The 26,117-nt window shown below is 50.6% G+C and overlaps 1 protein-coding gene and 1 long non-coding RNA gene across 19 annotated transcripts in view; one reads left to right on the top strand and one right to left on the bottom strand.

The window, feature by feature from the left end:
- MYT1L (myelin transcription factor 1 like) overlaps positions 1–26,117 on the bottom strand; it is a 422,156-nt gene that overhangs the window by 85,348 nt on the left and 310,691 nt on the right. For 13 of the 18 annotated variants that reach the window (XM_027077770.2, XM_027077768.2, XM_027077773.2 and 10 more), the window contains exons 10-11: positions 8,133–9,110; positions 3,639–3,773 (exon numbers count right to left, since the gene is read on the bottom strand). In XM_027077770.2, the coding sequence (XP_026933571.1) occupies positions 3,639–3,773; positions 8,133–9,110 (1,113 nt within the window). The remainder of the gene's footprint in view (positions 1–3,638; positions 3,774–8,132; positions 9,111–26,117) is intronic. The other 5 variants (XM_053201316.1, XM_053201317.1, XM_053201310.1 and 2 more) reach the window with 1 other exon arrangement.
- LOC113604899 (uncharacterized) lies at positions 10,070–14,667 on the top strand. Its single transcript, XR_003426921.2, has 5 exons — positions 10,070–11,035; positions 11,776–12,186; positions 12,689–12,817; positions 12,914–14,026; positions 14,354–14,667. It is a non-coding gene; the product is annotated as an uncharacterized LOC113604899 (long non-coding RNA).

Raw genomic sequence — 26,117 nt, 5'->3', positions numbered from 1 at the left:
CCCCTCCACCCCCCCCCCCCCCGTCCAGTCTCCCAGCTTGGGTGCCCCCCTCCCAACCCAGGGCTTCCTTCTGTGCTCCTCCCTGGCCCCAGGCCTCCACTCCCCAGCAGGGCCTGGGTTCACCTACATCAGTCTTAATTCAGTAGGGTTCTCCTGTCTTCCTGTTACAACATCATGTGCACTCTTTCCAATGTTCTCTTTCCTGTCTGTTTATCCACACTTGCCACAGCTGGGTCCTCACGGCAGATAGCAGACCCCTCCGTGCTGGTCTGCAGCTCGGTCTTGCCCGCTGCGTGCGGCCTGGACCCCTCCCCAGCCAGCGGTCGGGGGGACGGCCGCCCTCTGCTGCCCCCCCTTCTGCCCCAAATCCTGTTCCCGTCCCAGGATCCTGTGCTCCTGCTGCCCCCAACCCACCCCCCCCTTGCTCTGCCCCTGGTCCTATCCCCACTCCTGTCCCGCTCCTGTCCCCTCCTGTGCTCCTTTGGTCACGGCGAGTGCCCTCCAGGTCATCAGGACCCACCGCTCCCTTACTGTATCCCCAGGACTGAGGCTGAAGGTCAGATGCCTTCCATCATCCCTCGTACGCTCTCACTTCATTTATAAAAAGGAGCCTGGTTGTTATAAGGTGTGTGTGAGCTCTTAAGCCTGACTTAAGAGCTCCCCTTACCCTCCCCTGCTCCTGCCATCCCCTGCTCCTGTCCCCACTCCTGTCCCCACCCTGAGCCCCTCCTGTGCTCCTGCTGCCCCCTCCCCCGCTGTGCCCCCCATGTTCCTCAGACTTGTGTTGCATCCACGGTTCCCGCTCTTCCCCGCCGCCCTCTGCCCTCCCTTAAGTGTCAGCGACAGGTTTTGCTTAAGCCTGGTGACCCCGGGGTCTGGCCCCCCGACACGTGCGGATCTTTCCAGAACAACCATGCTCTCCTGGCTGCTTGTATCTGATCTTCCTCGGCCCCACGTTCTACACACTCGTGTCCCAAACTCCTGTTTCTGGCTCCTGTCCATTTCCGCTTTAGGTCTCCTCTCCAGGCAATTTCATTTCCGGTTTCCAGCAGCATGGCTGGGAAAAGAGGTTGGGAGCCGCCTGTGTACCTGACCCTGGACCCTCCTCCAGGCAGCCTGTGGCAGTGCCACCCAGCACTTCCAGGGAAGATGGCAAATCCGAGCCTCTGTTCCTTCTGTTACATGGGGCCCTGTTTCCCCATCACATCTATTCCTGGAGTCCACGTTCTTACGTGCCAGGCGGAAGTTCTAGGCGTCACCCCCACCCCCTCCCTCTCCCCTCCTGCACGCCAGCCTGTGTCCGGAATGCGTCTTGAACTTGTCCCAGATCCTCCCTCCCTGGCCACTGCCTCCGTCACGCCTGGTCTCCCGCGTGGACTACTGCAACAGCCTTCAGACAAGCTGTGGACCCCTTCTCTCTCCCTCAGGACTGGCTCAAGTGCGACCCCGGTGAAGCCTGCAGGCCCTTGGGAAGTCTGATGTCTCAGGTGTGAGTCACCCACTGTCTTGAGCACGCGGCTGTCCTTGGCTGGGCTGGGGCTCTTGGAGGGCCAGAACCGTGTCCCATAAGTGGGATGTCCTCGTGTTTCTAGCACAGCGTGCTGCAAACTGGGGTGTGCGACACTCTAATGCCTTCGGCTGGACGGACGGAAAGGGTGATTAGGGGAGCCTAGCCAAGGAAAAACCGGAAAAAACACCTAAAAACTAAAAAATAAGACATGCCCTTTGAGGAGTCTCATGTTTTTCTTTTAAAGTTTTTATGATTCTACAAAGAACTATACACAAGTATTTAGAAACAGCTTCCTACAGACGCTCTGGAAGGCGTTTGGGAGACGGGTGTCGAGCGGACCTCCGGCCTCCTCCCGGCAGAGGTGAGCCCAGGTGCGGGCTGACCCGTGGTCTGTGGGAGCACGTACGCCACGCAGCCGGTCGGGGCGCAGCCCCCGTCTCTACTACATGTAGGCTCTTCCTGTGAAAATGAGTAGCGTGGAGAATGTCTCAGCCACGGAAGGGAACTGATTTTCTACTTCGGAGGCGAAAAACGTGTGCCTTCGGGAAAAGTTGCGTCAGGAGCCTCTCTGTACCTAAGACACCAGTGATGTCCTCGTGCCCCAAGCTGGGGTAAGGAAAGTGGGGTGTGGAGGGCCCGTGGCTGGCCCGGTGTCTCAGCTCGTGGGGACCGGGGCAGGAGCAGCAAAGCCAGGCCTCGGCAGAAACACAAGCTTGGGGTTCCGACAGGTAGAATCTCCAACTCAGCCCTGCTCCCTGCTCAGGCGGGTTAGTACCTGTGCAGATCGGGGTCGGCCAGACACCGCGCTAATCCCCCAGGAAGAGAGGGTGAGGGCATTGGCTCCCCACTTTCCTCATCTGGGAAACAGGGGCTCGCCAGGGAGTGAGGGAGGCAGGGAGGCTGGAGTGCGCGGAGAGGCCGGCACGGACGGTGCTCAGACAGGAAGCCGCTGCGGTCAGACCATGCTGTCTCCCTGCTCATGTAACACACGGGCACGGCCATGCACTCGAATTCGTTTCTTTCCATACCCTTCAGGTTTGCTCACAAGGCCGTTACAAGAAACACGGGCTGCTTACTTTCAGTAGCCGTTTGAAAACCTGGAGGCACAGTAGTTTCTAAAAAGATTTCATCGGAAAAATGTTCAGCCAAACCCGTTTTCTAAGCCTCAGCGACTACCCTGAATTTCTCTTTGTTCTGACAGATTTGTGTCTCAAGAATTCCAAAGTTACCCATTTTAATGGGACAACCCTCAAAAACTCCTCTGAACCGTCACCTGGTCATCCTGACGAATGTCGGCCAAGCGATTTCATTTTCCCTGCTAGAAACTGTGTCTCAGCTAATGAGGAAAATCCTTCACATACCTTAGGCTCAAAATCGGGATCTTAAACTCATGTTGTCATTTCTGAAAATGGGCCTTTTCCCCTGAGCAATCAATTCTAATTGTATTTAAATAGCTGGCATACTTTATGTGCTGAGAGGAAGATAAACAGAGAAGGTGTATACCGTTTCGGTCCCGAATTAAATTTAGTTGTGTTCGTAGATAAATTGCACACTCTCACAACCTAACTCATTAAAAGGAATGCGTAAGATCTAGACCCACCCGATTTTAGCCTCCATAGTTAAGGTTTTGTTGTGTGGAAAAGTTGGGGTAGCTGTGACACGAGACAGACTCTGGACAAGCAAAAGGCAGTAAGATACGAAAACAAATATGGGTTTGTATATACAGAAGTCTACATAACTGGGCGAGAAGAGGCTCTGGGACCTTTCTCTCAGGGACTCATAGGAGGTTAGCCCTGCAGGGGGTGGTGGTCTTAGAGACCATCTCAGTCCACTGCTATGATTTCTGAGAGATGAGGGGACAAGTCACTTGCCCAAGGGCCCGAGTGAGTCAGAAATGGAAGCGGAGTGGAGTCCTGGCTGGTGAGCTGCCGTCCTGGGCCACCACGGAGCAGGAGTGACTGGGCCTCGAAGGGGCCGCCAGTCCCAGCCGAGCGGCCCGTCAACACAGGGAAGGGCCGGGGAGACAAGGTTGGGCTGCACTGAGATGGAAATGACAGAGGCACGTGGGGTGACACAAACAGATCCCCGGGGCTGTGCTCCCACGGGTGTTGGCGAAACACGGACTTACTTTCCGGAGGGACCCTATCTTTGTGCGGGCATCCAGACAAACTGCGGTGATGTGGGTAAAGCCCGGTTACGTGGCCAGTTCCGTCACACCCCGGGGTGGGACACTTGCTCTCTTTCTTTTCTGCTCTCGAGGGATCTAAAAGCGACAACAGGTGTCAAGAGAATGAATTTCTTTACCCATTAAAGACAAATGTGATAAATTAACAACCTGAAGAGACCTTGACAAATAAAGAAAAAAAGCAGGTGTCAGGGGACAGGCTGTGACATAGACTTTTGCGTAGGTAGTTCTGTGGTTTTGGGTGATTTTTTTGACCTGAAACACTGCAATCATGAATCATAAAATAATTTACTTTCTATGAGATAAAAAAAAGACTAGCCCTACCGTAGCTCCTGATTAATTGCTTTCCCGTGTGTTACATGATAAGCTGTGTTGCTCAAAGAAATCAACGTAAATACTGATGAGACAGTGACCTTCTCAGAGAGCAAAACCGCCCAGCGACCCTCAACAATCGCTCTGTGAAATCCAACCGGGGGCACAATGCCGTTAAAACACTGCTCAGTGCAGTGTCTGTCTCTTCTGGTGCTCTAATCGGATACACTACTAGGTGCAAAATTTTACTGGTGGTGGAATTTTTTTATCTTTATTTTTTTTTATCTTGCAACGATGTTCCATAGCACACCAATTCAGAGACTTTTCTGAAAAGAAGCTGAACTCTTAGAAGGCACTGTAAGCAAATGACCAGAATGGTGGAAATCCCACCCGATGGGGGTGATGGGCAATAAAAAATGTTTCAGAAGCTGCTGGAGCAACCATTTCTTTTGACTTCTTCATCTGTCCTTGGAACCAGAGGAAGGATCTTACGATGCTGTGCATGCGTACACAAAATTAAGAGGGAATGGTTTTATACAGCCCTGTTGGCTCTCTGCAGGGAGGCGCAGAGCAGACCTTTGGTCAAAACTTGAACGCCAGATGCCAGAAATGCAATGCTATTGCTAATAAAATTATTTCTCTATCCAGAATTGACCACAGCTCATCAATGTGCAGAAATATTTCTAAGATAAAGCTCAGACCAAATAGTGATATAAGTGTGCAAAAAAATTATTTTTGAGTCAGTTTTTGAAAACCGGTTGCACAGATCATCAACAGAGAGTGACTACGGTGGTTCGGCCCAGGGAGTGTGTGCTTAACATTTCTTTAGGGGTGTAACACTTTTCTATCCGTGGCTGATTAACTGGGCCAATCGTGACAGCTAGAAAATACATGCTTGGTTCAAGTTTTTTGAATTCTGATGGACTTTCTTCTTAAGTCATTCATGTGAACTTGAAACGGACCCAGGAGTCACAGGAATATGTAAACGCTTTTACGCTTGTATAAAAAGCTCACCTCCCCCCCTTCCTTTTTTAAGCTAGCATTTTAACCTAGGTAATACATCTTTCAGGTCCTGGATCGCTAAACTGGGGCTGCTGTTGACGGGCCTGTATCCTGGATGCAACTGTCAGCTACTTCCTACAGGTGTCGAAGATCACAGTTTCCTGAAACACCTGAAATTATGTTGTAGCTTCAGTTTCTCAGTATCTTACTGGAGCTTCCCTTACACATATAATCAAAAAGCCTGGCGTTTTATTGCCTTTTGGGTAGTGTTGTAATAATATCAGCATCATTTAATTAATGTAAATATAAAATAGTAAGTGCACAGTAACAGTTTCAGAGCAAAATACTCATTATTTAAGATCATAAGCTGAATATAAATAGCATTTTAAAGGTAAAAACCTAAATTTTAACTGTTATTCATCATTGACGCTTTCATCAGTACACTTGCAGTTTCCTAACAGGTGCTATCATTTCATACATTTCCAAAGTGTTCTGAAGTTAAGTGCAGATCTGTGTAAAAACAAGTGGCTCAAACAATTTCAGTTTTGGAGGACACAAGGGTATACTCTCCTCTCGATGCCGCTCGCCTCCGCCATCGCCTCCCCGTGCATGCTGATTTCCGGGAATCTCAATTCATCTTGAAGGTAAACATTCAGACAAACCCAAAACAACCAAGCAAGCAAACAGGCCAGTAACTCAACCGAAAACCCGGCAAGGATGTCTAGGAAAAAAAAAAAAATTGCACGCTGGGTTTAGCTTTGCTCCCCTTCCTCCCTTTCGAGTGGATGCTTGAGGAGGAGAAAGGTAGAGGAGTTTCATGATGAACGTCTTTTGTTTTAGCTCAAGATTTTGTAAGAGTCACTCATGTATAATTCAAATCATTTTGAGAAGATCGTGTTTAAGTGAGAACTGATACAATAAAATAACAAAGAAGCTGGAAATGAAGATTGTTGACGTGCTGTACGGTTGTAGGAATTGTCCATTGGCTATGTTGGTAAAATGTCACATAATTAATCGTTTTAATAAGGAGGGCATTAATCTCCCGGCCCCACTGGGGGTCCTTGTTTGGCTTTACTGATTTGGTCCTGAACATGCCTACAGACATCTTGAGAGGGACCCGGGAACGAAGCAGGACACACATGATAGTGGACAAGCCTTGCTCGGAGGAAGAATCTAGAGAAACTGGTCCAGTCAGGAATCAATGATTTCTGACTCTTTTGGAAGGTCCCAACCCCAACCCTTCCCCCATTTCAGGGAAAAGCACATCTCGGGTTGTACTGTTCCCACCCCTGCCCCGTTTGTTGAAGGGAAGCCAGCGGTTTGAATTCCATTTCTTGCCCGAATCAAAATAAGACCAAATAGCAATAACAAAGCAAAATGAGTAAGAATCTACAGAAAGCTGCTGGGCTTAAGGGAACCACAGAAGCCAAAGGAGCCAGGGGCACACACTGCGTGCGCTGCCCCGGGAGCCCACGTGTTCCCACAGTGCTCTCCCGCGTGCCTCGCTGCCTGTTCCGCGTGAGACCCGGTCTGCAGACGTCTAACACGTAAGCCCAATGTGTATTCGCCCCACCGAGCCGCCCTGTGAGAAAGGACACTCTTCCTTCCTAAAAGCATTTAGCTCCTCTCCGCCTCTCAAATGTCCAACTAAAAGGTCCTGATAGATCGCACTACGGTTATGAACGCATGTGCTGTTTCCCAGTCTTCACAGCACCAACGCAAGCCTGATGCTGCACTGAGCTAGAGCCTTTAAGAAACAGCCCCTTCCTCATATGCCGCCCCTCCGGAGGCTCTCCCTGCGTCACCCGAGACGGCGGTCAGCGCTCAAGCACCCGCCAAAGCAGAACCCGACGGGCCTCTGGCTACGGTTCGTCCCCTGTTGGGCTGTGGTTACAGCGATGCCACAGAGTTCTGTGCACACATTGAGAGGAGAATACACACCTATGTCACAGCGGGAGAAAGAGGCTTTCTGATTGTTTGGTTTTCAAACCAGATTCCTGAACCTCACCATCAGATCCACGGTGGGGAAACTCAGTCTTTATAAGGAATACAATCGAATACAAGACAAAAGTTCTGTTTTTGGTCCTGATATGGAAGGATTTAAGGAATTACCAATTTCATTCTTGAAATTGCTTCTTATTTAGTTCTCAGAGAATCTTGTAACCGAAATAGCCACAGCGTCAAGGTTCTGCACGAGGTTAAATCATGACCCACCTCATATCACAAGTGGACACGGTTGTTACTGCAAACATGAAGTCAGTCATTCATTCAGTGTGTATTCATACTCTTAGTGGATATGGTGGCTACACATGGGAACGATTAAACATACAGATATATGCAGATATGTGTCAATGTATTTTATAAGCGAAAATCTGTTAAAACTATCATGTTGGATGGTTTTTTGAGTGTTTTGTAATAAAGTAAGCACCATAACTGTTTCCACCATGGGATGGAATCAGAGAGCGGGAATGAATATACTAAAGAAATTACTATTGATCTCAGCTTGGGATACACCATGCCTTGCATAGCAAATGGCTCCCATTACTTACTATCTTAGGATAATTAATGTGCAGTCACTGCCCTTGTCTTACGTTATCGGTCATTCTGTTACTGTTCAATTTCTATCAGGGATGTTTTTTATGGGGGGGGGTTCATCAATAACCGCCATTTGATGATAATTTTATAAATCATGATGCCACCTACCCAATCCAGTATATAAAAAATGTGCTTCCTCCCTGATTGGCTAATTGTTGTGTAAACCCTTGCCACTCCACATAGATCGTGGCTCCTTTGTAGGAACACAGGCTCATGCTAGTGGTTTCTATCATGCGATGCGTGTGTGCGCTAGCCCTGTCTTTCCGAGGCAGGCGTCTCCCGCTGAAATATCATATTACTCGTCTGCTCTGATCATAGGGCATTGAGCTGCTTTGTGTATTTCCCAGACAAATATTTTATTTGCTGTCCAGCAACATAGTCACAAAACATAATCGTGTAACCAACTCTGAGAAATCTGCATTAGCGACATGACTTAGTGCGATGCACACTTCGCTTGTGAACTATCCTCGCATCTTTCACCCTAGCTCCTGCTTGCGTGAGGCAACTTACGTTAGGTAGAAATATTACCTTTACCATAGTATGGCTTTTTGACATGGCTGTCACTGGACTTAGGCTTTCTCTCCTCCCCGGGAAGCTGTCTTGGCGACTGCTCTTCATAGGACCGCGCATTGTCCCGCCTTCCGGCCTCCATTGCCATCTTCTCCCTCATGGCCTTCGCCCTTTCTGTCTCCAGAGCGATGGCTTTCTCCAGGAGGGTCAGGTTCCCCTTGGTCATGTCAAACACCTCCTCAGACCTGTCCGAGTTCACGGAGGTGGTGTCGTCATCTCGTTCGTGATACCCGTCCTCCTTTGCACAGCTGGAGAAAGTTCTAGACCTGGGACTCAGCTGCTCCTCGAGCCGCATGAGGTTCATCATGTCGGAGTAGCTCCTGTCCGGCGTCCTCCCCGCGAAGTCGTCCTCCTGACGGGCGTGCTGGCGGATGTTCATGTTCGGGGGCTGGCTCCGGTCCTGCGGGTTCGTCTCGCTCAGTTTCCGGGCCAGATCGAAGCACTGATTCCTCAGGCACTCCAGGCTGCTCAGACACACCTCCTCGTCGCTCTCCTCCACCATCTTGTCCACGAGCCCGTTGTTCATGGGCTTGCCCAACATCACGTAGTTCATGTTCCTGCTGTCCTGCTGCGACAGAGAGTCTGCATACGCCCTGTCGCCGAGGTTGTCTGCGAGCACCACACCATGTCCCTGCGCCAGCAGCTTCAGGGAGTCCACCGTCTCTCTGACCACGTCGCTGTCCAGATCCAGGCTCAGCTCGCTCTTCCGGCCCAGCGTCTCGTTCCTGTCGCTGCCGTCGTCCAGGCTGGTGGACGTGTTGCTGTTCATCTCCGACTCAGTCCTGGCCCGGTAGGCTGCGTCCTCAGCAATCTTGCCGAGGTTCAACAAGGACTTGGCCACCAGCTCATCGTAATTATCGTACTCATCATTATTGTTATCATCCTTTTCTGCGTCTTGCATTATTCGAGTATTGTGACAGTTCATTTGATGGTCTTCTGCAAAGAAAATAAAAAAAAAAGGACAAAAAAGAAAAGAAAAGAAAAAAATGGCTAGAACTTGAAGTTTAGTTGCAACAGCATGGAAAGCAAGTCAATGGCATGTCAAACCCTGTTCACCACGCACTGGAGACTTAGGTCCCGCGTGCGGCTCGGCGGGCGGTGTGGCTCAAATCGAGCGGACTGCTCTAAAACCAGGAGGCCACAGGAAGCACTTGCTAGAAACTATCAATTTCCTTAATTCTTCTGAAAATAAACCAGTATATGCGGTAAATGTAATTTTAAAATATTAATTTTTCATTCTAAATTTTTACGAGTGACTTTCATTTTTTATCCGCTTTATTTATTTACAGCCCAAACAGATGCATGATAATTACACTCATCATATTACCAGACTTTCTAAGAGTTCATGAACTTTGCTTGTTACCAACCCTTAAACAGATGTTCGTAGCAATTGCTTTTAAATGGTTTGTTTTCGCAGTGACGCTCAGGCAGCACAGTGCAAGGCCTCGGGCTCACGCAGCGACGCCACCTATGCTGGGCGTTCAGCATCAGAAGCACATGTTTGGACTGAATTAAGCTATTTGGAATTTTCTACCTTACAGACAATTCATTATGATATGCAGCGAGGCAACAGGAAGGCACGTAGAAGTTTAGAAGCTAAATCTAATTCGCTGTGGTTCCCGCATGTGTGTCTCAGCAGGATTGAGAGAGAGGGGGAGGAGTGTGCAGTGACCAAACGCCCATGAAATGCAGGACTGAGGTCAGTTGGTGCCACCGTGGCCCGTACGATGTGTCATTTAATGTGACCAGTGCACCCCTGCGTTGGCCTGCCTCCCAGCCTCAGGAGAATTTTGGTGAGCTGCTAGAAATGACACCCGAATGAGCATTATGTTCAATCGCAAAAAAGCATTTAGGAAAATCTGCTGAAAGAAGGCCATGTTAAAAATTACATAAAAGCCCTATGTTTCACCCGAAATGTATCCTGTTTAACGCTCAAGGAATGTTTGGGACGCGCATCTGTCTCCACCGGGCTGCGTAATTGCTGCCAGGTATATTGCGAATACAGGTAACGGTATGTGTGGATTCTAAAGAGCCCCTCCCCGCCAGCCCTCAGACTGGACTTTGTTACCTCCATGCCACTTTCACACCTGCTTTTTGTTTCTTTGATTAAAAAAACAAAGAAGGATTGTTCAAGTTTATCGATGCACTGAGGAAATGAGGTGTATTGATTAGGAGAAAATACCTGTTCGCTAACAGCTGAGTCAGGGTGTCCCTGGGGGCCTCCTTTATGGATTTCATGCTGTTCCCTCAGAGAAGACTTTTGTTGGTAAAAGAGGTCTGGGCACCAACATATCAATAGCAAATCAACACATTTTTAAAAATCTAACACATCTTTCTAAACATCAGCAAGTCAGACTTGCCGTACCTTAGTCATAGAGCGTCACTAATTGTATAAAACAAATATCGTCTCTTTTCTGGATAGTTCCTACAAATACTTTTCTTTAGTACAGAGATACATGTATTCCCAAAGAGTGGCAAGAGGACAGAAACCTGACCCAGTGAGTACAGTCGGGAAGACTGTGGAAGGACTCGACTAGCACGCACCGTGCCCTTGGCCCAGGGTTCAAGGTGATACGAGTTGAAGGCGACCCTGTTCTACAGAATCCTTGCAAATATAAAAGTTATATTCACCTCTCAATTTACACACTGCGTGTTAGGTTCCCGGGCCGTGACTGGAGAAGCAGGCCTCCAGGTGGCTGCTGTGTCTCCGTGGCACCGTGACTGGCCACCTGGAGCCCAGCACTGCTGTGCCCGTGAGGGACTGACCGTGACACGAATCTATACGTACGTTTGAAAACACGGAAGCACAGGCAACATCTTGGGGCATTTTCCAAGCTGAGTCCGAGGAGAGACTGCATCAGGTGAGACTTATTATTTTTGTGATTTTCTCTGAACTTCTTGTGAAACACATCCCATCACCCTCAAGAGCTTGGGGAGGAGGAAACGATGGAGGGAGCAACCACGGAAACAGAATGCCCCTGTCACCGCCTGGCTCTTTCTACACCCACGAGAGAGGCAGCCCAGAACATGCCAGCGGTCCATGGGTATGACCTCTGCACCTTCCTATCACGCTGTAGTTGTAGGGAACTTCAGTTAATTCTTCACACTGTAAATCTTAGGATTATCTTCAATTCATTTGTCCCGAGAAGGAAATGGTTTTCGCTGCATTTCTGAGCTTGTGGCTGCCCCTCTGCCCCCCACCCGGGGAAGGAGCCCAGGCAGGTGCCTGGCTGGAAACAGGCAAGGGAACCCGCGTCAGCGCCTGGCTGCCCAGCCAACGGCAGAGCGCAGCTCTTCCTCTGGGCCACCGTGCTCGGCGTCGTCTGAGATTGCGTGACCGCCATCAGTAAAGGTGGCAATGGCTGGTGCAATGGTGCCAGTGGCCACAGATCCTTGCACGTTAATGGAATTTCTCAAGTTACTGGCATTTAACTATTTGGAAGCATATGTGCAATAAAGTCTGCTCTTCATTATGTGGACTAGTGGAGGGGGACAGTCAGTGCACCCATCAACAAGCAGGCTCTAAATATCCTCCACGCACCAGCCTCCTCCAGGATTCAAAGTCATTTACAGAATTCTATCTCTGGTTTTGTGTTTTCAGGCAATTTGCTCTACTTACGTTGTGCTGAGGCGAATAATGAAATGGGTCACAGGTGAAAGCAGGTATGAAGAAAGGGCGAGTGTTTTCGGTGCCGATCCGGGGTTAACCGCGTGGCACCAACAACAGTCCACACACTGAACGTCCCATTGCAGGGACTTCAGGAGTCCGCTGGACTAGTTCTTCACGCAACCCACGTTCTGTCAGACAGGGACAATGTGTGCTGAAGAAAAGGGTTTTACCTGAAAATCATATTAAAGTATGGGTTCACATGCTAAGTAAAAGACCATAACTATATAGATGGGGGTTTCAGGAGGAGACCCGAGGACCTCAGTTTCCTTTTTGTGGTTTTCTGCTGCGATCGTGGGCCCAGCAGAGCTGTGAAGTAACGGACACGAGTCGGAGCCACAGCAGGTGGGTGTCAGCGCTGGCGTCCTCCCCTGGGGTGGGGTCGGACTTGTCACACTGGGGCGTAGGTGAGGGAGGCCTGGCCCAGCCGCTTCCAGGGTGGAGTCCTGGCCCAGAATGCAGAGGCCGCTCTGGCTGGGCCCAAGGGCCCTTTCGGTTTCTACGTGAGTGTTCTGAAATGTTGTGGGTGTGAATTTTATCTCCTTTGAGTCAGATTGTTATAAACAATTTATACTCAATAGTTACAATTTGAAAACACAACAAAAAAAACCCACCCAGATTCTTAAACAAAACCATAGGGCATTTCTTTTCCACCTTCATGACTATAATTTGATGTGGGATTTGATGTGGGAATTTGATAACTATAATCTGGGGATTACAACTTTATAATTACAAGTGCTATTTGTTTTTTTAGTGCGTTGTTGCTAAAAAATACGATTGAGACACAATCTAGATTGAGACCCAATTCAAGATCTAGTCCTGATTGTGTTACTACTGTTGTTTCCAGACATTCAAATAAACTATGGGCAAGCAAGTACACAACTGATGAAAAAAAAAAAAAAAAAAAAGAACCCAGAAGAACAACGAGAAATGAGAGATACTACTTCAAAGCAGGAATTGCTCTAGACTTTTCCAGGTCATAGGAGATGTGGTCTGGGAGCGCCCCCCAAAGGGTCTCAGGTAATGAAGTGCATTGTTGCAGCATTAGATGGGTGTTTCTTCTTGATTACAGAAACGAATCGTCAGCTTCCTCAACCTGCCATGTCCTGGGGCCTGGCCAACGAGTTACACCCTTTCAGACAGGAAGAGGAGGCTGGGAAATTAGGGGAATCCTGGACTGATGCTCAGGAGGCCGCCGGAGTCATGAGGTCATGTTTCTACAGAGCATGAGGGGACTGGAGCAGGTGGGAAGGTAGCGGACGCCCTGGTGAGGCCATTTGGGGGGCTGGGCAGGGCCACGGGCAGACGGAGACCGCCTGGTTGCTCTGACGGTGACGACCCTCTCCTTGCCTGTGACCTCTGCAGCCCCTCCCTGAGCCCAGGTACAGTGACCTGAGTTCACATCCTTCTGCCTTCATCCTCGTCAAATACTCCGATCTGCTCTGGGACAAATGTGGCATCTTTCCCTCTGAGGTAGAGAAGTCTCCCACCTGCCTAGGAGCTGGTCCGGGCCCCCAGCACCCTCCCCAAGGCGTCACGCTCTGTCCTGACAAAGAGGGGCCCCCGGAGCCCCTTGTTCCACAGGGATGAGAGGGGAATGTCTGAGTTGAGAGCCAGGAGACCCCCGTTCGTCACCCTCTAGACTCAGCTGTTGCGTTTTCTAATCACAGTTACTCAGTGATGTTGTTTGTCTTATTTATGGGGAACTTTTAGGCTAGGTCTGCTCATATTCACAGTGACAGCAATTATTAGAGGCTAAAATTATCCAAGCGGAGATGCGCTGTCATGACCCTTGTCAGCGTGAGTATGGCGAGGGATGCCCAGTCTTCTGGAGCCCCGAGGCTGCATTCTTAGGATCGCAGAACGTTCGTGTGGGAGAGCGTTCCAGGTACAACTCCATCAAGACTCTCCTGTGTGAAGACGCGTGGGTGAGTCCAGGGAGTTGAGGTGGCCTGTTTGCAGCCACGTGTCTTTGGGCAGCAAGTCCTTCGTCCGAGGTCACCAGGGCTTCCTGCCCTGCCCATGACACTTCCTTAACTCTCCAGAACTTGCAGAGATTCTGGGGGTTAACTAATGGGCTAATCTCAAAGATCAGTTCCCAGGAGATAAGAAGATCCAAGAGAAGACTTGTCGCTGCTTCCAGTGGGAAAGGTGACTCCTGGCCTCCACGAGTCTGCGCGGGTAGGTGAGGAGGCTGGTGAAGGCACAGCGGGCCCCCCCAGCTGGACGGCACAATGACTCACAAGGAGCCCCCAGCTCCCGGGCTTGAACCAGTGGTCGGAAGGGTCACAGACTCTAGGTTGGGGGGGAGGGGGTGGGCACTGAATTCACGGCTCCTAAGGGGAGCTCTGACTCCTGAGCATCCTCCATTCTTCCCAGGGGCTGGGAGGGTGTAGGGCCATCTCAGGACAGAGCTGCACGCTGGCTCTCCAGGCCCCCCCCCCACCCCCCAGGTCGCCGAAAGAGCCCTCTATGTTTCCGTAATTAATTCGTTTCTCATTTTGCTCAGCAGATGCAGATATGGTCTGATTCTACTTTGCCTTGTTTTTCCTTTCTCTTCCAAATGACGAGACGTTTGTCTACCATAACCAGCTGTCCGCGGTCCCGAAACTTCAAGCACCAGATACGCACATGAACGTGACACGGGCATAGGACCCGTCCCCGGGCGGCTAATGCTGCTGTGGGTGGCATGAGGTGCCAGCCACAGCCATGTACCCACCAACTCTGTGGCCATGATGAGGATGAAGATGTGTTTGAATTTGTTCATAGGGACTAATGAAATACTCAAAGTCTCTTTCAATTAAACGTTTCAAGTGAGTGACTGAAATCTGATGTTCGATTTCCCAGTTGATTGTGAAAAAATATTTAGAAGTAGTTGGATTTTGCTTTTAACTAAGGAAAGTAGATACTGCATGCCCCAAATGATCTTCCTGCACTGTGTAAACGAAGCAGGGTGGCCCCAGGCCCATGTGGGAATCGGGAGTTCCCGCTGAGTTTTTGGGTTGGGTTTTGGTTGTTTCTACTGTGGGAGGCTGGTGCTGGCCAGTGCAGTCTCAGGCTCTGGTGCTCTGTGTGGCCTGTCTGGGGGACCTGCTCTCGTGCGCCCCCAGCGGGGGGCTGCTCACGGGTCCCAGAGGGCACCTGCTCTCGAGCGCCCCCAGCGGGGGGCTGCTCACGGGTCCCAGAGGGGACCTGCTCTCGTGCGCCCCCAGCGGGGGGCTGCTCACGGGTCCCAGAGGGCACCTGCTCTCGTGCGCCCCCAGCGGGGGGCTGCTCACGGGTCCCAGAGCTCAGGGGGCGGGGGGGGGCCCCCAAGATGGCCTCGTCCTCGCTGGCCTGGCGCGCTTCCTCACCTGTGAGCTGCAGGGGGAGAAGTGGACTGACGCTTCGGGGCTGGGTCACGGATGGAGCCTCCTAGGAATCTTGGGCACTTTCGAGGGGCCCCGTCCGACTGGGCTTCACTCTGGGTTCCTCCAGACAGCGGTTTCTCTGTTCCCGTTGGTGCTAATCACCGGTGAGATGATTTCGGTGAACTACCTGCCATCAACCAAAATGTGTATTTCCAGCCCCTTTTTTCCGAACTGCGTGTTATCCTTCTGGGGCTGTTTCTGGGCCATGGCCTCATCCCCATGAACGTCTGTGCATTGGCTCTGCGCCTTGGTGTTTGCCGCCGTCCGTTGCTTTTGTCTTCGCGGTCTGTCCGCTCTGAGCAGCGGGAGCAGATGCCTCCTGCACCCGGTTAGGTCGTGCCTGCCGCCTGCCGGCTGGGGTGCCACGCGCTCCTGGCTCCTCCCCTTCATGAACACGTGCAGGCTCCCCGTCAGGTTATGAGTGTCTAGGTTTACTGACCTTGGCTCCTGTCACTGCCCTCAAGCTTTCCTTGGGACTGAATGACAAGCATTTCCTGTGTCCCCACAGATGTCCGCGGCACAACCTAAGGGTGACCAGGTGGTGCCGACTCTGGTGGGGATTTGGAAGTACTGGTCCTCGGGGCCTGGGGGACACAGACCCGGTGTTGCTTAGTGACTCATTCAGCAGCTACTTATCGAGCACTTTGTAGCGTGGAACAAGGGACCAGAGCCTAGTCCTGGCGTCCTGAAAGTGACACCGCAGGTGGAGGTAAGTGTGGGCCATGGTGTCGGGTCGGGGTCTGTGGGATGAAGAGGAACGAGGCCTCCCAGGGGCAGACGGGGCCAGGGCGCGGCGTGCCTTAGGTGCACAGTCAGCAGAGCCCCTGTGAAGCTGAGTTTGCGCCAAGATTGGAGGAGAGGAGACAGGTCACGGGATGGGCCCCGAGGACGAGCGGCCAGCGCGCAGGCTGCTGAGACCCAGGAAGCACGTTTTTAACATTTTGCCATTTAATTAATTTAAATTAATTTCATACTTAGTAAATTTGACTTATGCACACATAAATAACCATGTTTGGCTATGGGCTGCCATGTTGGCAGCACAGGGTCAGAACACGGAGAGTCAGCGGGAGCTGAGCTCTGATTTCCATCTTCGCAGCATGCGCACGGGCACACCTCGTTTTCTTGGGCTTCCCTTTATCGCAGATACTGAGGGTTTTACAGATACGCGGCCAGCATGTGTCGGGTACCTCCGTCAGCACCACTGTCCCAACAGCATTCGCTCACTTCCTGTCTCTGTCACATTTGGGTAATTCTCGCAATATTCCAACCTTTTTTGGGTCATTATTATGTTTGTTATGGTGATTTGGAAGCACAGATGACGGCTAGCGAGTTTTAGCAACAAGGTATTTCTTAACTGAGGTGTGTCCTTTGTTTGTTTAGAGATGCTGCTCTTGGACACTTAGCAGACTACCGTGCAGTGTAAACACAACTTGTACCTGTACCAGGAAGCCACACGGGTCCCTGGGCTCGCTTTATTTCAGTGGTCTGGAATGGAACCCGCAATATCTTGGAGGTGTGCCTGTGTATACGTGTGTACCTAATTTATACACATACTTACATAACACAAATTTTACACGAACCATCTACTGGCCGATCACCGTGCGTGCGCGGACCAGTTCTGATGGGTCTGCAGGCTTTGCAGCGGCTCCGTGAGCCCTGGACCCTGGATCGTGATGGATACTCTGGTCCCGGGCACGAAGCCCGAGAAGCGTTCACTGCTTGTCGCCCTGACTCCCGGGGGCCAGCACTAGGCTTGTGTTTTTTTGCGAGCAAACCTCCAGTGCGTGCAACGGGGCCTGGAATATAGACGGGGCTCCAAGAACGTTTGTCACCCAGTGAATGAAGTCAGTGAGGAAAAGCAGAGCTGGTGGGCAGACACCTCTCCCGATCATCACAGGGCTGGCCCCGGAGCCCTCAACCTGTCTGCTGTGGGCTCTGCCCCTCATCCTGCCTGTCAGAGAATTTGGAAGTCCCGGGTCGCACCTGAGGTCTCGTGTTGGATCTTGCGTTAGACGGCGAAGCCGCCCCACGGGCTGGCAGGCGGGAGGGGTGGGAGCACAGGTCAAAGCACCCATTAAAAATCATTACAAATTGTCTGAGGACTACGGCTGTCTCATTAATTCTGAATGCTGTCCATTCTTTTTTTTTAAAATTTTTTTATTTGAGAGAGAGGAGAAAGCAAGTATGAGCGGTGGGGGGAGGGGTGTGGAGAGAGAGAGTTTTAAGCAGGCTGCACGCTCAGTGCAGAGCCTGATGCAGGACTCGATCCCACAACCCTGGGATCATGACCTGAGCCAAACATAAGAGTTGGACATTCAACCAACTGGTGCCCCTAAATCTTGTCTATACTGCAAGTGAAACCATGATTGGAAAATTCCCATTAAGCTAAGTGAGATAAACTGAAGGAAAAATAAGTTTTCACGAGGGACCCAACTCACATAATAACTTGTAGAAATCGTGAGGTATGTTTCTTTTTTAGAGTGGTTGTTCCTGAGGATCTGAGCGAGTGGAAAATGGAAGAAGGATGCTTTGAGGGCCTTTCTACCTGATGACATTTTGGGTATCTGGCTTATCTAAATTTCGGCTTGAAAATAAGGTAGTCCTATTGGCCCCTCCCCACCAGAGAAGCAACTATAAGAAGTCAGTATCTCCCAGACTGAGACAGACTGACACGTATTAACCACACTCTCTCCCCTCTCTCCCTCTCTGTCTCTGTCTCTCTCATGATCATAGACACACACACACACACACACAGAGCTCACAGAGTTTCTAAATTTTACAGAACGGGCTGGAAACTTAAAGGTACTGTTCCAATTGGAAGGTTTGATTGGGACGGAACCTGAGAGTCCCTGTTCTCTGTTCCTACTCAACCATGGTTAATCCCCACTGGATGGAAATAATCTGGTCTGTTGGTAAAAGCCCTTGGCAAACAGCACCACAGCTTTCCAGGGACCTAAGTTCCACAATCTTCAGCGTCTGGAAGTTTTGTTGTTTTGGGCCAAATCTTTAAGGCTCTACCTCAGCACGCGACTTCTAATTCTGCCATTTGTAAAGAATCGTAATTTGTATTTTTTCACGGACGCACTTAGGGGACCCATGCACGTCTGGATGTAGGGAAAGCACATACGATTTTTCGTAAGAGGCTGTCACCGTGCCGGGAGTCCCTCACGTTAACGCGGTCCTGATAGGCACAGTAGGCTTGCTACCCACAGCCGGGACCTGGGGCGCAGAATCACGGACGAGCCTGAGAGCATCCCTGAGGCCCAGCTGCTGCGTGTAGCTCTGAGCTGCTTGCCCTCTCGGGACCGCACCTTCTCTCTGCTTCCAGATGAAACAGCAAGGTGAATGATGGGCCAGCGTCAGCCCCCGAATCCTCGGAGGGCCCACTGACAGCCAGTGGGGGCAGTGACCTGCCTGGTGCGATAGGGCCACCAGGGCTAGAAAACATCCCTCACCCGCTGGGCTCTTTTCTACGCTTTGAAAAACTGGCGTTTGGAATAAAAATTTTGTTAATAAGACAAAACAAATATGATGGCAATTTCTTCAAGTGGACCTTAAAACAAACCGAATGAAAACCTATTAAGTCTGTTGGCTCATATCTTTTATTCCTCCTTACTATGTAAAGACAGGTTTTTCCCCAGTATGTCATGCATGTTGCTGGCATCTTAAACATACATGACGTTACAACCTCAGCAAGATTTGTGGTTGGGATTTACTTGTCTGCAAATTCATGAAATACAAGCCCTAGTTATATTTTATACTTGTGCAAAATTAGCTTGCATGAGGGAAGTTTAATTTTTGTCACCGACTTCTACCTGCAAATGTCTAACTCTGTGCTCACTCATTTCCAAGTTACAGAGCCACACCCTCCCGTATACCTGCGTGGGAAGCCTCCTAAAATAAGGCTTTCAAGGATGGAGGGAAAGATTAATTTTTAAGATGATATAAAATCATCATATTCTTTCTCCCAGCTCTGTCCACAGCCGTTCTCGAGTTGAAACCTTGCATACTAAACACATCATCTTTGTTTCTATGTTGATCTCAGAACTCATTGCTTTTTCTGCTGACTGCAGTGGAAAACTGGTTTGCTAATTCTGATTTTCACAGTCTGTCTGTATTTCAACTTGCTTCCTCATCAGGGACATTTCCCCGAGAACGATGTAAGAGGATAATTGGCTAATCAATATGAGAACAGCCTCCTGAAGGGAGTTTGGGGAACTCAGCGGCCACAATACAGACCCCTCATCACCTTCCTTCTGCCTTTGTCTTAGAGAAATTCAAGCCCGTCTATTGCAAATTGTCACAATGTTCTAACAACGTGGGGCCTAGTGCATCATCCTGTTTGAAAGAGAAAATACCTTGGAAACTTTGCAATTAAAAAACAATGTTTCTTCGAGGAGGAATTTATATAGGGTGGGTTTTGCTTTGGATTCCCTTCGAAGAAAGTGGAGTTATTGCATAGAATGCTCTGTTAACAGCTCAACTGTGTCCAGGACAGTTTCACGTGAGGGTGGTGGGAACAGTCCAGAGCCAGACGTGAAAGGCTCTGACCACCAGTGCGGCGTGGCGATCTGAGCAGAGGCCGGAGGAGAACCACGTGCAAGCACCCTGGTCAGCTGTGCACCTGACACAGTCATTCTGCATGTGGTCCGCTCACTTCCCCTTGCCTGCAGTGATCAATCGCACACCCAGGAGGTTCTCACCACCATTACTCACACTCCCTCCAAACTACCCAGTTCCTCCCTGGCTGTGAGCTCTTGGGACCGCCACGACCCATCTGTAGCCAATCCACGTGCAGAAGAGGGGCTTTGGGAGCCAGACCACCCTCATGGCAGGAAGGCACTTGCGGTCCATACCATCCGATCCAATGGCCAAGTGAATCGTCCCTCAGAGGTGACTTGTCCAAGGCAATCCCAAGATTCAACCAAGAGTAGCACAGAAAGGACTCTATTTACTTACAAATGTATTTAAGAAACAGAATGTTATGAGATGGTTGTGGTGGAGATGGCCGTGAATGTTAAAGTTCTCTCTAGTCTTGGAAGCAAATCGCTACGTTCTTCCCCATGGGCAGATCCATATGAACTCCTAAGGATACACATATGCACGCATTGACTGTACACACACATATGTGTGTGTTTATTCTTTAAAGCTGTGTTCTTTTTAGTGGGGTGACCTATGAAAAAAACCCGTTAACTTGTTGGGCATTAAATGACCATTTGATCTAAATTTCCCAAATCATAAGAGTCTGAAAAGATATTTACCCCAAGATCTGCAAAATCTGCTATGAGAAAAATCTATGACCCCTGAACAATAACTTTCTTACTTCTAGTATAACAAGGGAGCGTTCATTTAATGAATGCAGATTAGACCATTACAATGTATTGTGAAAATAAAACTCTCCATGCAAAGACCAGGCCACCTGTACAAAATATAATTTTGATTAATCAAATCTGAATTTAATGTAATCTGAAATGAATGACTCAGATATTCTTTCCTATTGTTCAAACAAGCAACAAGTGATAGAAAGAACATGAGCCCCTGGTAAGAGAACACCTCAGGAGAATCGGACTGTGTACCCACCACTTACTGGAAATCGTCGAATCTTTCTGGGCCTCACTTTCCAGGGAGCACGACAGTGAAATGGTATCTACCTGTCTCACGTAATCACTGAAGATCCAACACAACCCTGTATGTTAACACACCCGCTGGAGGTGTACCTTAGAGGCAAGATTTTGTTCATACGTAACTATAGTGCCAGAGGCTCCTTGGAATTAAAACAGATATCTAATTCCCAAGTTATAAATAATGGTCCTTTATGGACAATGGGCTCCTCTGTAATAATGTGGGGTTGATATGTGTTTATTTTAGCTAAAACAAAATCTCTCAAAGGGCACAATGCAGCTTATAATAGAGATGGGATTGCCACACTGGATGAATGCATAGTGGCATCCCACTGGGAGAGATGGAGACTTTGCACCTGCTCACGTGGCTAACATCAGCCTGTTTGGTCCATGTGGCCCCATCATGGTGCCCTGCTTTCTTCACGTTAGATGGTGGTCTGCTACTTGTGGACGTGCTCATGTGTGAGCCAGCCTCCTGGCACCGTCTGGAATGTTCTCCTCTCACTATGGCATGAGTGCTTTGCTTCTCTGTTAACTTAAGTCACTGTCTGTGCTTCTATTTGGTGAGATAAAGGCACAATCCGCCTTGGAGGGAATATGCTGACCGCTCGGGGATATAATGGTCACCGAGTAAAGCATGGGACATGAAAGGTTGACTTCAAGATGGTGACCCAGAACTCTGGTCACCAGACAAAAAAAGGTACACCCTGTTCCTAGCTTTTCACAAATGTATGATTTCTGCCAAATCCATTCAAGGAGTGGACAAAGGCATACAATGCGGGATGCCCTGTGCTCGGACTGTGTTTCTTATGGTAGAGATGTTGTTATCATGGCAGGAGCTCACGTATGTTGACAGCGATTTTGGCATTAAATTTACCAGCAAGGTAAAACAGAATGTATTTGGTAAGTGAGGACATGAAAACAGGAAGTTGACAGACATATGCCTTTCAGAGTCCTGTTTCACTGAATTAAACATAGCTCGGAGTTTGATCACGTAAAATGAGTGCTTGCTCAGCAAAGCACCTGGCTAACCGGAGTCTTGGACCATGTATTATGGGGGTGCGTCCTCCAACGGAGACTTCCTGTATAATAGAGAATCTCGGTGAAGCCGTCTCTAGATATCAGGCATCTAAAGGGATTTCTCAGGAAAGATACTCTGGCTTGGCTCGGAAATCGAGCAAAGCGTTTGGTGCTTTCCTGCAGAGAACCAGCAGTGGTCAGAACCACAGTGGAAGGTCCTTCATGTGGACCATCACGGTTTGGTCGGAGCGACTCCTCGGGACCGAGGATTTGCGGGAGAGCCCATCTGAGAGGGGGTGGGTTGTTACACTTTACTGCCGAGAACACTCAGTTCATCGGAAGTATTTGTCTTACAACGAAGCAGATAGTCTAACAATCTCGTAACGCTTCACTGTGGCCAAGCCCTTCTTTAGTGGTTCCAGGGGATTCCTTTACAGTTTACACAATAGATGATTCTAGAAGGTGCTTAGCTGGGGAGCTGGATGCTGAATATGAATTCTGAATCTATGAATCCAAAAATTGATTATTTATCCTCTTAATGGGCATTTGCTTTCCAGAAGCCAATTCCTTGTATGCTTCAGATTCGGACTTGATGTTTGCTGAACATGAGGGTGCCAGTCACCGTGCTAGGTGGGTTGTGCAGTGAACCACTCTGGGGCTGTGATATACTCATGCGGCTGTTCATTTTGTGTCTCCATCATACATTCATTTATTATGCCCACTTACTTGACTTTTTCTAGAACAATGTCACTAGTTTTGACCTACTATCTCACTTTTTAAAAAACAGTTATGTGGGGCGCCTAGGTGGCGCAGTCGGTTAAGCATCCGACTTCAGCCAGGTCGCGATCTCGCGGTCCGTGAGTTCGAGCCCCGCGTCAGGCTCTGGGCTGATGGCTCAGAGCCTGGAGTCTGCTTCCGATTCTGTGTCTCCCTCTCTCTCTGCCCCTCCCCCGTTCATGCTGTCTCTCTCTGTCCCAAAAATAAATAAACGTTGAAAAAAAATTTAAAAAAACAAAATAAAAAACAGTTATGTTCTAGGCATTCAAGTTAGAATAGTAATTAAAAAAAAACTCCATATAGTCACATTCTAAAGCTATTCCAGTAAGGCTCTACTCTTTCAGAATATGTCACTTTGTACTTTTAAAAGTAGATTATTTAAAAAATGACCCTAAGTAAGCTAGAATTGAAAGTTTCATTGTAGCAAACGAAGACAGGACCTAAAATCTGGTTCAGACCCTTGGCTAACCGCACATGTACGAACCTCTCCTGCCCGACCCTGTCAAACACAACAGCCGTACCTCGGACACTGATGCCTGGTGCCGGGCAGCGCAGCCTGGGCACGAGGAAGAGCGGGGCTGTGCACCATCTTTATAAGAAGCCACAGTCAAGTTACAAACCATTCACCAGCTTCAGCAGATAATGATTTCGCCCCAAACTGCGCACGTTCCCTACATCGTCCATAAGCAATTTGCCAAATTTGTCTATTTTCCAACGTCCCACACACTGTGTTACATGGAGCCCTGTCTGTCATCCTCCGCACGCAGCCTTGGCCGTCAGGTCAGTGACACTGGGGCGTGGGCACGGCGGGGCTGCTGCCGCCGGCATGTGTGCGTGTCCTGATGCGCCTGCTTGGACTGTCTCCACGCCTGCTCTGTGATGCCACAACAGGAGCAACAGTCTGGGAGCCCACGCTGCAGTGTGTGTGTGTGTGTGTGCACATGTATGCACGCAGGCATACATGGACATGTTCGCGTGTCTATGTACCTGGAACAATTGAGGATTACTTCCTAAAATCCAGGTTTCCCGGAACAGACTGTTCCTTCTGAAGGGGGAGCGTGAATTTCTGTCTGCCACGTGGGATTAACAACAACGGGCTCACACCCCCCGGCCTGAGACAGCTCCCCACACTGGCTGTCCAGCGGTCCACTATACCGAGAAATTTGCTCCCCCCGAATTCAGAGTTTTGAGGAGCTTTGATCCCAAGGAAGAAGCGTAAGAGAAGACACCCCCTTTACTTTTAAACACGTTTGGCATTTCTCTGAGTCAAACTCTAAGCCAATGAAGACTGTATGTATCTACATTCTTCAGAAACTTACTTTTTTCTGGAAAAGAAATGAGTTTTATAAAATGATTATCTTTGATGTCATAGTTTGAGTCTGACCCTGACAGAAAATTGGGTATAAAAGCAAAAGCACTTAAATTCATCGCCCGAAACACGTTCAGCGCCCCGTGCGCTGCGCCTTTTCAGGTACGTCTCACGGGAGCCGGACACCTCAGGTCAGAGACACGGGTCTCAGATGCGAAGCAGATGACGGATCAATCAACTATTTCAGCTCAGCGGTATCTATTCCCACCCTGGCCCGTGATGAAAGGTAAAGCCTCGGTGATCAGCAGACAAGCCTGACTCTGGCAGCTGGCGCCCTAGAGGGTCTTGCAAAGCTTCCAGCTGCTGGGAAGGCAAGCGGTGAGCCTTCCCGGCAATGGTGGGGCTACTGTCACTACGTGCTGGGAAGAGTATCCTAGAAGATGCCGGATGGAGACTGGGTGCACCGCCCTAGGTTCCCGGACGAGGGAGCCAAGACAAGTTAATCAAGCGTGTGCACCGTAAAGGCCACGGCACATGTCCGTCACGAGCTCTCTGAACCGTAGCTCGGGGGAGTCGGCAGCTACCATCTAGCAGGAAATGGAAAGGGATTCTTTAGAACCAGGGTAACAACACGGGAGTGGTTGTTTGTCTCAGCCTTGACCAGGCAGAGTCAGCAGGCGAGCAATCGGGAGTGAGTCCTGAGCACTTGCTCCCGCGCCTGTATCTGCAGCTTCACCTGTGCCTACACCTGTTCCTGGAACTGTATCTCTGTCTGTGCCTGTGCCGGGGCCTGACCCTCCACCTGCACCTGCACCAGTGCCTCCACCTGCACCTGCGCCTCCACCTGCACCTGCGCCTCCACCTGCACCTGCGCCTCCACCTGCACCTCCACCTGCACCTGTGCCTCCACCTGCACCTGTCCCTCCACCTGCGCCTCCACTTGCACCTGCACCTGTGTCTCCACCTGTACCTCCACCTGCACCTGCACCTCCACCTGTGCCTCCACCTGCACCTGCGCCTCCACCTGCACCTGCCCCACCACCTGTGCCTCCACCTGCGCCTCCACCTGCACCTGCGCCTCCACCTGCACCTGCACCTGTGCCTCCACCTCCACCTCCACCTGCACCTGTGCCTCCACCTGCACCTGTCCCTCCACCTGCGCCTCCACCTGCACCTGCACCTGTGCCTCCACCTGCGCCTGTCCCTCCACCTGCACCTGCGCCTCCACCTGCACCTGCACCTGCGCCTCCACCTGCACCTGCACCTGTGCCTCCACCTGCACCTCCACCTGCACCTGCGCCAACACCTGCACCTGCGCCTCCACCTGCACCTGCGACTCCACCTGCACCTCCACCTGCACCTGTGCCTCCACCTGCACCTGTCCCTCCACCTGCGCCTCCACTTGCACCTGCACCTGTGTCTCCACCTGTACCTCCACCTGCACCTGCACCTCCACCTGTGCCTCCACCTGCACCTGCGCCTCCACCTGCACCTGCCCCACCACCTGTGCCTCCACCTGCACCTGTCCCTCCACCTGCGCCTCCACTTGCACCTGCACCTGTGTCTCCACCTGTACCTCCACCTGCGCCTGCACCTCCACCTGTGCCTCCACCTGCACCTGCGCCTCCACCTGCACCTGCCCACCACCTGTGCCTCCACCTGCGCCTCCACCTGCACCTGCGCCTCCACCTGCACCTGCACCTGTGCCTCCACCTCCACCTGCGCCTGCGCCTCCACCTGCACCTGCACCTGCGCCTCCACCTGCACCTGCACCTGTGCCTCCACCTGCACCTCCACCTGCACCTGCGCCAACACCTGCACCTGCGACTCCACCTGCACCTCCACCTGCACCTGTGCCTCCACCTGCACCTGTCCCTCCACCTGCGCCTCCACTTGCACCTGCACCTGTGTCTCCACCTGTACCTCCACCTGCACCTGCGCCTCCACCTGCACCTGCCCCACCACCTGCGCCTCCACCTGCACCTGCGCCTCCACCTCCACCTGCACCTGTGCCTCCACCTGCACCTGTCCCTCCACCTGTGCCTCCACCTGCACCTGCACCTGTGCCTCCACCTGCACCTGCGCCTCCACCTGCGCCTCCACCTCCACCTGCGCCTGCGCCTCCACCTGCACCTGCAC

Source organism: Acinonyx jubatus, chromosome A3 (genome assembly GCF_027475565.1).
Source record: "Acinonyx jubatus isolate Ajub_Pintada_27869175 chromosome A3, VMU_Ajub_asm_v1.0, whole genome shotgun sequence".
Classification (NCBI taxonomy): Eukaryota; Metazoa; Chordata; class Mammalia; order Carnivora; family Felidae; genus Acinonyx; species Acinonyx jubatus.
This window is presented reverse-complemented; position numbering and strand designations above follow the sequence as displayed.